The sequence below is a fragment of the Colletotrichum fioriniae genome (assembly GCF_027942845.1).
Source record: "Colletotrichum fioriniae strain IMI 355084 chromosome Unknown scaffold_3, whole genome shotgun sequence".
Classification (NCBI taxonomy): Eukaryota; Fungi; Ascomycota; class Sordariomycetes; order Glomerellales; family Glomerellaceae; genus Colletotrichum; species Colletotrichum fioriniae.
Window position 1 is genome coordinate 586993 of NW_027076839.1, and position 12595 is coordinate 599587.

At 56.2% G+C, this 12595-nt stretch overlaps 2 protein-coding genes across 2 annotated transcripts; both read left to right on the forward strand.

Annotated features, from left to right (window-relative positions):
• Positions 1-3868: 3868 nt before the first annotated feature.
• N0V96_003056 (uncharacterized protein) lies at positions 3869-6984 on the forward strand (the record flags this gene model as incomplete). The annotated part of the gene is made up of 3 exons (XM_065756722.1): positions 3869-4173; positions 4859-5011; positions 5322-6984. 3 exons carry the CDS (start codon positions 3869-3871, stop codon positions 6982-6984), a joined length of 2121 nt encoding a protein of 706 aa, XP_065614489.1.
• Positions 6985-8723: 1739 nt separating this feature from the next.
• On the forward strand, positions 8724-11006 carry N0V96_003057 (uncharacterized protein; the record flags this gene model as incomplete). The annotated part of the gene is made up of 4 exons (XM_053189786.2): positions 8724-9562; positions 9667-9921; positions 10005-10297; positions 10414-11006. 4 exons carry the CDS (start codon positions 8724-8726, stop codon positions 11004-11006), a joined length of 1980 nt encoding a protein of 659 aa, XP_053052709.2.
• Positions 11007-12595: the final 1589 nt, after the last annotated feature.

Consider the following 12595-nt stretch of genomic DNA (forward strand, 5'->3'; position numbering starts at 1 on the left):
CGATGTGCCCCCTAAATCATAGTCATGAGGAGCTTGTTGGGTTTTTGAGAAGCGCATCGGCTCCGCGTAGTAGAGCGTATCGCGGCGGCGCAGTTAGAAGCCCATCGAGCAAATTACAGTTTTGCTGCTGCATCTCCGGCCCCTCCTTATCTCCATCGGTAGAGGCCGTGCCGTCAAAGAAGTGTCCTCCAAAGGCACGAGCGAAGCGTCCAACGAAAGCGCCCTGCCGCGCCGTCACGCCGTGTCTGGGAAAATCAAATTCGGGAGGGGGTCAATCTTCCGTTGGAAGTTGGCGGCGCGATGATCATGGTCAGGGACGGGCAAGCTGGCGTGGCCCTGTAGCCGCCGGTTGGTTTTTTGGCGCTCCGTGGAATTTGGGGACAAGCACTTAAGGGAAGAAAGAAAGGTACTTGGAAGAGGGTGAGATACCGACTCTAGGACCAGGGGGGGCGCGGCGGTTCCAGGCCCGCCCGGCGGCGTTTGTCGTCCACACCCCCGTGGGCCATAAGCCATGGCATATGTACAGTGCCTCGCCATCGTTGTCGTCCGCGGTCCTCTTGCCCAGTGGCCTCACTGGCCTGTAGGCTGTGGCTCTCTCTGTTGCGTTGCTGAAGCCTGAAGGGTGCAAGTCAGGCCAGGTGGGCATGGCCCGATCGCGCAGTCCGCTCTTCTCATTGCGGTGTGGGCCAATGCCCGGCGTGCCGCGGGCCTGGCAGGGTTTGTGACTCTGTGCTGCCGAGGCGAAAGCGCTGTAGCAATCGGGGGGCCCGGCATTGTCGCAGGGCAGTGTGATGAAGGCTCCTGGGGACTGGTCGGGTCCGAAAGGCAAGCTCGGAGGAGGGTGCAGTGTCAGCCAAGGCTCTTCTCACGTTGGATGTGGTACCAGTCAGTCCAGTACAGGAGCAGAGTCGTCTGTTGAGGCTATTCGACTAAGCTTGCGGGAGATGAGCGCATTGCTTGTTGTAGAATTGGCGGCGCAGGTCGCAAGGGAACATGGTGAGACGGAGAGGAACGGTCTGCCCACAAGACGGACGATGAAATTTCGCTGGGCTCGCAAACAAACGGGACTGCGACCGGTCGGCGGCGGAGGCAGAGGACGGATGGATGCGAGACGTGAACTGTGTCGGGGAAGTATGCCGCAGGCACTGTGTCGAGACTGTACGAAGTATGCGTATCGTTTTGGCTTTCGGGCGGCAGCCGGGCTGGGGTCGGGGGGACTTCATTTGTTCTTTTGTGGATTGGGCAGAAATATTGAAAATGTCATGATAATTGAGTGAAGCTTTCGAGAAAGTTGAGAAGGGATAGGGAAAAGAGGCAGATGATGACTGTCACAGAAGGGAAGGAGTATTCTTGCACATTCATTGTCGCTCATTCTCATCAGCATCGAATGCATCCGTAAGAATGGAAGGACAAGGAGCATTTCCAGAGAGGAGGCCCGAGGCAGGTGCCTGCCGCGAGTGTGCAGGTGTCGGCAGGGCAGCGAAGCGTGTCAGGCAACGCAAGCGCGCAGACGCTGAGGCAGGTACCGATTCGACGGAACTTGGAGGGAAGGCAGACACTCACACGGGCAACCTGGAACCTGGAAGAGGTTCCTGGAAGGAGAGACCCGAGGAAAGGGCAAAGGGCAGTACTTGAGTTTTGGGGAATGATTGTCTAGGGTGGTGAGTACCGGACATGTACCTCCCTGAGGGGAGGTGCGACGGACATTGACGCGGAAGGCAGAATGGACAGAGTGGGTCCCCTCGCTCCTGGTTTCCTTCCGTCTCTCCTCATTCAGCTCCGGCACCACCAGCCGATCCGCCCGTAAAACCTCAGCAAAGGAGGAACCTCAGGCCCGCCCGTGTGTAGGCGAGGCAGGTGGCCCAGGCAGCTCCCTCCTGCTTTTTCGTTTTCTGCTCTGCCCTCCCTTCTTGCCTGTTCATTGTGCATTGTGCATTGTGCAGTGTCTCTGGCACTCTGCGTCTGCGTCTGCCTCTTTCCCGAATGCTATTTTTTCGCGCCTGCCTCCGAGGTTGTGGAAATGCCAGGTACCTGTGTCCCCGTACTGTTCCATTTCCCCTCGGATTCTTTTATACATACACCCTTCCTCTACATATCCTCAGCCCCCCACCTCACTCTTCAGTCTTTCACCTCTTTCATTTTTTGGACTTTCCACCACCTTGTTCCTTCCAAAGTAAAAAAAAAAATAAAAAAATAAAAAAATCCGCCGACTGCTCCCGCCTCCGCAGGCCGTGACTTCCTAACCCGCACCGAGCTTGGCCAGCCCTGAGTGGGGACGACCATCTGGCGACATCCGTCCGTCTCGTACGGGGCACGAGACTTCTTCCTTCAGTTACTGTGCCGTCTCCTCCACTCTTGTTCGGGCTGCAGTCAATAGAAGGACCAGTTGTGACGGGATGTTAGGGTATAATAATCAGAAAGTGCGACGAGGGTAGAGAGGCAGAGATAGGAAGGATGGAAGTCAGGGACTCGAGTGCGCTGTTGCAACGAATTTGAGGCCGAGGCCCGCCCGCCTTCCTCACCTTAACGTGAGGTAGGCACGCCGTGTGTACCTCCTTCTCCCGTGTCCACGTTCCGTAACCCGTGTGCCGGTTCCCTCTTGCTCTTTCCTCAGGTCATCGTCCACCTCCGCCTGCCTTTCCACCACTTTGTTCTTTTCGCCTGACTTTATCTTTCCTGCCTCTTGCTCGTGCTGTCTCTAGTGAATGTCCAGTGTGATGTTTCTTCGCTTTTCTCTACACTGATTTCCCCCTTCTTTCCATCCTTGAAGGTAAGGTAACTGGAAGGTACGGATACTTCCTTCCCCCGCTTGCCCTCCGTGCGGCGTGCCCTCCTCCCGTCCTCATAGGTACTAAGTATACGGAAATACGTACTGTATAGGTCACACCCCCTCCCCCATTCTCTCCACACCCTCCCTCCCTCGTACTCCACTCCTTCCTTCCTCCTCTTCCAACCACCGAAACCTGAGGACCACCGCCCGGATTTTTCGCCCACCACCGAGAAATCGCGGCCGACCCGTGCCCTCCGATTCTTCTCTTTTTCGTCTTCCACAGTCCACCGCGTACAGCACAATTTCCAACACTCAACATCACCGCAACTCTCACAACTTTCAACAGAAACAAACATAACCAACTGTCTCCGACACCGTCCCGGCATCAAATCGAAAACAAGTCCGACCCTTTTTTCTTATCCCGTCGCCATCGGCCGCTGTGGGCATCTTTCCGCAAGCTCCCCGTCGCGTTCTGCCCCCTTCCTGGGGCCTTGACGCCGCCGCCCGCCCTCGCCCGCTACCTCCTGCCTGGGGGTCTCGCCTTTCTGGAGCCACCCTTCTCCATAATCTCGGCGCGACGGGTCGTCTTTTCTCTGCGTCACCCGGCCCCAAAACTCTCTTCTCTTCCGGAGCCCCCTCAACAAAACACTCCTCCTCCCGCGACCCTGACACCCCCCGAACTCTCTCTTCTTTTTCCTCCTTTCTTCAACTTCACCTCGTCGACTCTCCGGCTTTTTTGACGCCGACCATCGCCGTGACTTTTGCGGACGTCTTAAGTCACCTCACTGGGATCACGGCATCATCCCACAAACCAAGCAAGATTCATCTACTCCTACCTACACCTTGGGTGGATCAAGAAGTTCATCGCGTCGCGTCTTTTCATCCATCTCCGGCTGACCACACGCGCATCCGGGTTTCACCACACAAACCCTACCTACCGCCCTCATCTTCTTGTCGGCGCACTCTCTGCTCTGCAGAAGAAGAAAAAAAAAAAAAGACAAGTTCCATCATCCAGCGACACACCGCGACTGATCAAGACTGGTTTGCATCTCATCCACTTCACACAAACACTCAACCTCACATACACACAACCGCACCATGTCGGCCAGCGTTGTGCGGTCTACCGCCCTCCGAGCCGGCGGCGCCTGCGTGCGCTGTCGCAAGGGCAAAACCAAGTGCGTCTACGAAAACGGCCGCGCTCCTTGCAAGAACTGTGCCAAGGGCATGCACGAGTGCTATCTGCCCTCCGAGTCCATGGCCCATCATCATGGCCAGTCGCCTGCCCGTCATACCGCCGCTCATCGCCCTGCGCGTGAGAGCCTTCCTGCCTCGGTCCCGGCCGGCGATGTGCGCGCCGCCAACCCGGCTTCTACAACGTCTCGTCACGTTCAGACTCCCGAGAAGTAAGTTCACATCTTGTCCTTCACACTTCAGCCTCTTCATCTTCTTCCCATCCACTGCCTCCGCCGCCTTGCCTCAAACCTCACGCGGCGCACACTTTTTTGCGCTTGGCACCCAGTTGCCTTGCGCGCGCGCGCCGTGTGCCGGGTGTGCTATTCTCGTCTTTCGGCTGTGTCGCCGCCCACCGCCGCCGACCAGGGAGGGGAGCTCGGCCCCCTACTGCATGCGGCCTGGGCGCGGTGGCTTGTTCCCCTTCTCCCATCACACACGCGCGGTCATCTCTTGTTCTGCCTCCCACCCCTTTTGTTCCGTCTGCCCAAGTGCCCACCCCCTTGTTTGCTTTTTCCCCAAGATTTGGCTGCCATTGCTTCGATCTCCCGAAGACGGCGTTTCGCCTCCAACCGACGGCATCTCCCACCGCCGCTAGCCTACCCTCGGAGCCGCCATCTGACGGCGGGCTTTCCCTTGGGATCCCACAAGCTTTCAATATCCATTTGGGTGTACCCGTACTTGTTCTTCTCCCCCCCTCCCTATTCTCATTTCCCGAGTCATATCCCCGTCTCCGCCACTTTTCACTCCACTTCTTCTCCCCCGTGCCAGTCGCCGGGATGAATATCTCGTTCCACGCCCCCCGAACGCAAACCCGGGCGCGAAAAGAAACACCAATGCTGACCTCATCACCGCCAGACTTACACCGGAGCTGATCCAGGAATGCGAACGCGTCATTTCCAAGACGTACCCGGCCTGTGTTGCTTTCCACAAGCCTTCGTTCATCCAGCAGCTCAAGAACGCCTCTCTGGACCCGGCCCTCATCTACGCGCTGCTCACCTGCGCCGCTCGGTACGTACCCCTGCCTTTCGGGTCTTCCGATCCCCGATCCCAATTTCCCTCCTGATTTGGTGTTTCACTACGTCCCCCCCGCAATGTCCGGCTTTTTTTTTGTGGGTGGCGCGGCCTTCCGTTCGGAAGTGTCGTGTCGGCTCGCTTAGCCACAAATGTCCGGACTGGGGCCGAAAGTATCACCACTATTCTTTTTTACTGTGGTCATTGTCTCTTGCTCGACTCAGTCGCAGCCGTGCTGGCTGGCCTTACACAATGGTGAACTTTAGTGGACGAACATCCCCCAACTAACTCAATTGTCCTTCTGCAGAAGCTCTCCCACCTTGATTAGACGCTATGGCGGGCAGTCCGGCGCGACTGGTGCTGCTGAGCATTTTGCAGCCAAGGCCATGGGCATCATCAACCAGAACCTCGACACTCCCAGCCTGGCTGAGATTCAGGCCATCTGCTTGATCATTATCCACGAGTGGGGTTCCCGCAATGCTGTTCGTGCCTATATCTACCTAGGCCAGGCCAGTCGCATGGTCCAGATGTACCGCATTCTCCACAGTCACCATGCGGCCGTCAGTGATGCCGATAGGTTCCTTCAGGACGAGTCGTTCCGTCGTGTGCTGTGGCTGTTGTACATCCTCGACTGCCTGCTTACCAGCACGCCGGGCCGACAGCCGGCTTTATCTGCCAACGACACGGCTGATGTCTCCCTGCCGTGCTCCGACATGAACTTTGCCTTTGGCAATGCCGTCTATGTCCAGACCATCAACCTCAGCGACCCCTCTCGCATGCCTTCTGGCTCCCGTACAGACGAGGTTGGTGAGTTTGGTCAGATCGTCATGGCCACTCGCATTTGGCGCGACGTTGTCCAAATGTTGATGACTACGACCACCGAGACCTTCAACGATAATGTTTGCACTGGTCTCATGGGCGAAATCGAGCGCCTTCGCGCTTCTCTGTCGATGCAGTATGTCGACAAGCCGGGCCAGATTAACCTTCACATCACCATGGGCTCTGGCTTCACATATGCCATGCTTCACTGCATGCTCCACTGCGCATCCATCTTCATCAACCGCCGCCGCCTGCTGCAGTATGTGACTGCACCTGGCTTCAACTTGGAGAGCTGGCGCCTGACCCCCCAGTGCCACGATATCATTGATAGGCTCTTTACGTCGTGCCACAGCACCATCGCCATGCTCACTGCTCTCGAGACTGGCTTTGACAAGGAGGGCATCATCTGCTTCCCCATCTTCATGCTGTTCTCGTCCTTCACTGCCAGTGCCACCGTGGCCTATCTGTCTCTGAAGGGCCTGACCCCTCCCAACGCGGTTGAGACTGCCGGGCATATTGTGCGCGACGGCCTCCACTTCATGCAGGATGGGGTTGACACCTGGCCTCTGATCAGCTCCTGGCTGCGTCACCTTGCCGTTATGCATAGAGTGCTCGGCAACGATGCTGTCGCTGGCAGCCCCAGTGTCGCAGGTACTTCTGTTCCTCCCACCAGTGCCCCGCCTGCCGATCAGGCCTCTGTTAAGGACGAAGCCGCCTCGAACCCAGATACCAACCCCGACGCGATGGACTACGACCAGACCTCCAACTCCAACGCTGGCACTGGAGCTACCGTCCCCCCCGCTCCTGCCACCAACAACCACACTGCCTCTGTGAGCGAGAGTGGCCGTGAGAGCGGTCGCGAAAGTGAGCCTCCTGCGCCTCTGCCTCGCCGCCCCGGTGTCACCACTATCAACGGTGGCTCCGGTGGTGTTGGTACCCCGGCTTCCGTCAGCCCCCCTCCTCCTCAGCCGGCCGAGATCAAGCAGTCCACCGAGATGCTTCCCCAGCCTCCTATTGGCAATGGCGTGGCGTCTGCCGAGCCTGCTGCTCCTGTGCCCCAGGACATGACGGCTAGCGAACTCTGCTCCGCATTCGAGCGACAGCTGCTCGAGCTTGACGACCTTGCTGCCTTCATGGGTGGTGGAGTTTGACTCACCTCTTGATTAAACTTGACCCGTCCACGGAGAGACTTCCAATTCTTTTAACGAAACACTGCACCGCCTCGGCACAGTTTCAGACCGACATATTGTACAGTACGACAAAAATACCCTGCGGATGCCCTTTTTGATCTTGCGTCGGGCAGTCTCTCGAACCTGTTCCAGAATGGGACAATTGTGCTTTGATATCTAGGCGGAGTGGGGTGTTGAGGAGATGGTCGCAAGCACGCGATGTCTTGGGCACTTTGGTATCCAGGAGTGACACTTTCACGAGCACCCTTTTATAGGGAGCAACTGATGTGCTCCTCCTGTGGGAAGGAAGGTAATGAGTTCTCATTTCGGCGTTGGAGGTGGTTCGTCAACGGTAGGCTGCGGCCAGCTCTACGGAGTCGTTGATCTTTATGTCTTTTTCCTGCGATCAGGCAACATTCGAGGATCTTGTGATTGCCTCATTTGAGGCCATGCTGCGTTAGTAAAAAGCAGCCATTATGGCGTTAGGTCCCAAGTTGCATGGTAACTTTTAATCGAATACCCATGGCACACTTTATTACGTTGTCTTTCATACCATGTGAATATTTGCTGCTTCTCTTATTTTACGTGCCACTTGAGTAGTGTAATGCGGCCGCCAGCGTGAACCTACTTCGCTTTGTGCCATTTAATGGTTGACATGATTTGAAAGAAGGGGGAATGAGCATCGGATCAGGTAGAGGGACTGCCTGGTTTCGAACCCAGCAAGGCTCTGGATAGTCCTCTCCCCGCATGATACCTTATAAGACTGTTGCACCCGATATCTTCAAGGTTCGTTCCCAATACCCAATGGGGCAGAGATGAAAAGTTACAATCCTCCGTCATGCCAAAACATCTGAGCTGGCTGATGTAAGATCTTGGATGCGAACGAGTTAAAGTATTCCTAGCGGGCGGCCTTGCGTTTGTTAGTGGATGAGACTAGAAGCGGGGCCGGGAGCGAGAACGGACTTCGGCATTCGGCATAACATACATCCCTGTCGTGTTCGCTGCGCCACACGCAAGCCACATGTAAGCCTCAGGCCCATCTCCACCCGTCATGACAACATTGGAGGCTGTCGTCAGTAGAGTCGGCCGGACTTCAACAATTCCAACCTCAACTCCGCCTATCGACGTACATATGCCGCAAGGTCCTCAACATCGCCCACACCACTCAAGTCCCAAACCCGGCGGGTTTCGAAGCCAATCCTCTCCTGCTCACTCCATCGCTCGTTGTTCCCCCTTCCCACTTCCTAAGTTCCCTTTCTCGTTGGTCTCACACTTCCTGCACTCCATCCAAACGGCATTTGCGATACCAAACGGACACCTGAAGCCCGTTCAAAGCTGGCGGCTGTTTCGTTGGCTGCGAATATCGTGAGACACAGAGTACAGACAGGAGATACCTACACACAGGAGATTGAGAGAGAGAGAGAGAGATTGATCGCCTGCAGCCAAAAAGCTTAGTAGGGCAATTTTTGGCCTGCCACCAACCCCGGGACCTGGCACCACCGTAACCATCACGCAACACTCACACACGCCGCTCAACCAAGTCCGCTTGCCTGCCACCCCCGGGGGGGAAGGGGACTTCCGGATTCTCGGCCCGCTTACCAAAGAAAGCAAAGCCTTGCACATTGTACCGAGTGTACTCCGTACCCTTTTACCATCTCTTTTTTGTTTTTGTTCTTTGACCTTAGGCGACAGGGGCATTCACCTCCAAGTTTGAATCCCGGATGCCGACGGGGATCGAAACCCGCGACTCGGGGGCCGCCGAGTCGGTCAACGGCGGCATCGCCGCCCCCTACGGCCGGGCCTGCACCAACTGCTCCCGCGCAAAGTGCAAATGCATTCTCCGCCCCGTCGGTGGGGCCTGCGAGCGGTGTCACCGGCTCGGCAAGTCATGCCAGCCGAGCAACCCCATCCGGAAACGCTCCAAGAAGCCGCCGTCTAGCCGGACCGCGCAGCTAGAGGAGAAGCTTGATGGGCTTGTTACGCTGCTGAGGCAGTCGGGTAGGCCGAACTTGTCGGCTGGACTGGGGGTTGATATTCATATGTCCGGGGGGTCTGTTTCTTCTTCGTCGACGACGGCTGGTGCTACTGCTGCTGCTGCTGCTGAGGCGGTGAGGAGACAGTCCTCCGAGATGGGAGATATGCACGGCACTGGCGGCCGCGGTGGTGCTGGAGGTTTCGACTCGGCGCAGCAATTCGGTAAAGGTGATCGTAGGGACCGTGGGGCTTCGCTGCCGACGCCCACGCAGACGGCTAGTCCCGAGGAACCCGGTTACGGTGACGAGCTGCCCTCACCAGACGAGGCGGAGGCACTTTTTGAGGCGTTCCGTGGGCAGAATCTCAAGTATTTCCCGTTTCTCAACTTTAAGGCTACGATGACGGCCGAGGAGCTGCGCGGCGAGAGGCCGTTTCTGTGGATCTGCATCATGACTGTCGCGTCGAGGGTGTCGAGTCAGCAGCTTGCGCTGGGGCAGCGGGTGCGGCAGATTGTGAGCCACAAGCTGCTTATTGAGAATGAGAGGAGTATTGATTACCTTCTCGGGTTGTTGGTGATACTGGGATGGTCAGTTCAAGTCACGTTCGTGCTTTCTGTTCTCTCTCTCTCCTCTTGGCGAGACAGTTTACGCATTTGGCTCGTTGTCGCTGACATGCTAGGTGTCTTTTCAGGGCGAATCACCAGCTCGGTAACAAGCCGTTCATGTGCTTGTTTTGTCAGATTGCCATTGGTCTCATCTTTGATTTGGGATTGTCCCGCGACCCCTTGGATAACCTGAATCCTTTCCTCTGCTGGAAGGCTGCTCAGGAGAGGGCTGACCGGGAAAAGACTGGGGCCGTGGGGCAGACTCTGTATGTCAAGTCGCAGATGCCGCGGACGATGGAGCAGAGGAGGGCTGTAGTCGCGTGCTACCTCATCTCATCGGCGTGAGTACCCCCGATCTCCCCGACTAACTTGCCTATTCCCGGCGTTGGCACTGGCTGAGACAACAAGGCTGACATCTGTATAGCGTCGCGAGTTTCTTGGGCAAGATGGACCCCCTTCGCTGGACACCGCACATGGACGAGTGTCTGCAAGTTCTCGACGAGCAGCCCGAGTCGCCCTCGGACAGGACCCTCGTCGCGATGGTCAGGATGCAGCTACTCAAGGAGGAGGCCGGGAAAATGTCCGCGGCATGGCGTCCCGAGACCACGTTTGATATCGTCGACGCGCACAGGACGCCGCCTGCCATGTATGTCAAGCTGCTGCAGAGGCAGCTCCAGCAGCATATTCAGAGCCTGCCATCAGAACTCCAGAGTACAGGTGAGTCTTCCCCTTCGTCCTTTCTCCTCCTGCTGCTCTTCCACGCCCTCTCATCGCAGCAACTCATCTTTAACACCCTTGACCAGATACAATCATAGCCCAACTTCACTGTACAGAACTCTCCATCCAAGAAATCGCCCTTTCCAACAAGACAGGAACATGCGTGCCCGCCAACCTCCCCGACGTAGCCCGCCTCGACATCTACTACGCCTGCCTGCACGCGGTCAAAGCCTGGTTCGACCACTTCCTCACCCTCCCGCCCGCGGCCTACTACACGACCCCCTTTCTCACTTTCTCGCAGCTCTCCCACTGCACGATTGCGCTCTACCGCCTTTCGGTGCTCGAGGACCCCGTCTGGGACCGGGCCAGCGTGCGGTCGACGATCGATCTCATTGCGACGCTCGACGAGATTGGGGACCGGTTCATGAGAGTTTGCAGCGAGGCTGGGTTGAATGTCGACGTTGAGGAGGGGAATGCGTTTGCGAAAGCTGTCAAGACGATTAAGGGGCTCAAGGGGACGTGGGAGGCTTCTATGGCACCGTTGGCTAAAGTTGATGCGCCTGCTGCGACGGGGGTTGATGGGACGGGTGTCCTTGGGGCTGGGATGGGCGGCGGCGCTGGGGTTGGGGAGGTTGAGATGGGGCAGTTTGGGTTGGATTTGATGGACAACCGGTGGTTTACGGATATCTTTACGCCGTTTGATTTCTAGAGGATATTGCCTGGTGTGTTTTAGGGTGCACTGGATGGATCACGGATGGAATGTATCATGGGTAAATATCATGGGCTGGACTGGGTTAGGTTAGGTTAGGTTGGGTTTGGATTGTCGAGTCTGGCGTTGATAGTGGGATGTGTTGTACCTGGGTTTGCATCACCGCTCCTCGATCGGTTGGGACGAGTACTTGATGTACTCTTTTGGGATATAGGTAGGGAGACTTGGGTGTACGAGTTTGTGTACGTCTGCTGCGTATCGTAATGAGACTGGATACCTTGAAGGAGTTGGTGTTAGAATCTGGTGACTTTGCTTGATTGGTGAAGAGGGCCACGCTCGATGTCTTGAACGGGCGAGGGAGAAGGCGGGAGAAGGAGAGGTTGTCGACTTGATAACGTCCGCTGAGGTATAGCACTCGTGTATTGGTTACATGGAGTGTTCTAGATGTGAAATGGCTATCCTGGCAAACGTTTGCGAGTGGCGATAGATTCGCATCACAGAAGAGCCTTGCAAGATAAGGCCAGGGATGTCCATCCAGTCTGGAGGATGTGCTAGAGAGAGGGGGCCGAAGCTCCAACGCGATTTTTGAACTAGAGATGTTGAAGCATGTGAGGGGTTTAGGAGTAAGTTATAGGTTGAAGTATGTCAAGCATTCGTTGTGTGGTCCCATGATGTGCGGGATGCTGATGATCCGGGATTCTTTTATTTTCCCTTCAATAGGCAGTGTGATGAAGTCCAAATTGAGTGTGACGGAAGACCTCTCAAGAGTTCAAGAGAAGTTTGTGCGACTGTACAAAGGCAGTGGTTCCATGTCTCGTGCCATACGCTTCGCCTCGCGGGTATTGCCGCTGACTCACTCCAGTTCGAAAGAATCCTCTCCTTAGTATTAGTGCTAGTCAGTCCGACTAGTATTGCGTCTGTGAGATTCAGAACCATTCGGCAGAGCCGTGACGCAGGCACGCCGGACATATATTCAGCCGCCTTGATATCGTTCTCTCCCCTGAGTCGCCGTTTTTCCAGGAGAATCTCCCTCAAAATTTGAATGAGCATCTTTGTCTTGCGTGGTCTGGGCCGATTTGATGATGTTCAAGGTTTTGATTGAAATGCTTGGCGGGGCGTTGGCCAAGACGTCTTTTTCCCGGGATTGTTCGATGGCGCTATTGAGCGGCCCGATGTCGACATGAAATCCCACCCACCCCCAAGCCGGCAAGGAGACCGAACGCTCCCACGCGCCTCTTTCTTTTTTCCTCACAGAGAAGGTGGCGGTCCTCGTATTCCCAAGAAAACCTTGGCTTGAATGGCGTTTAAGATGTTTGGTCAACGTCAATTGGCTTCTTCTTCTTCATCGCGACTGCCAAGCTTTTTCGTTTGACGCGATGAAATGACCGCGCTCTGCTCGTGGCAGGTGCCATGGGATGGGATGATTGAATGGATAACGCCATGGATTAGGTGATTTCTTGGTAAGACCGTTTTAGAGATGATATATCAAGGGGATGTTCAGCCAAGGGGCGTCTCACGCAACGGTCTTCCCGTGTTCGAGGCTTGGCCCTCCCATCTTGGGAGCATGATCCGAGTGCAGGGACATCGAG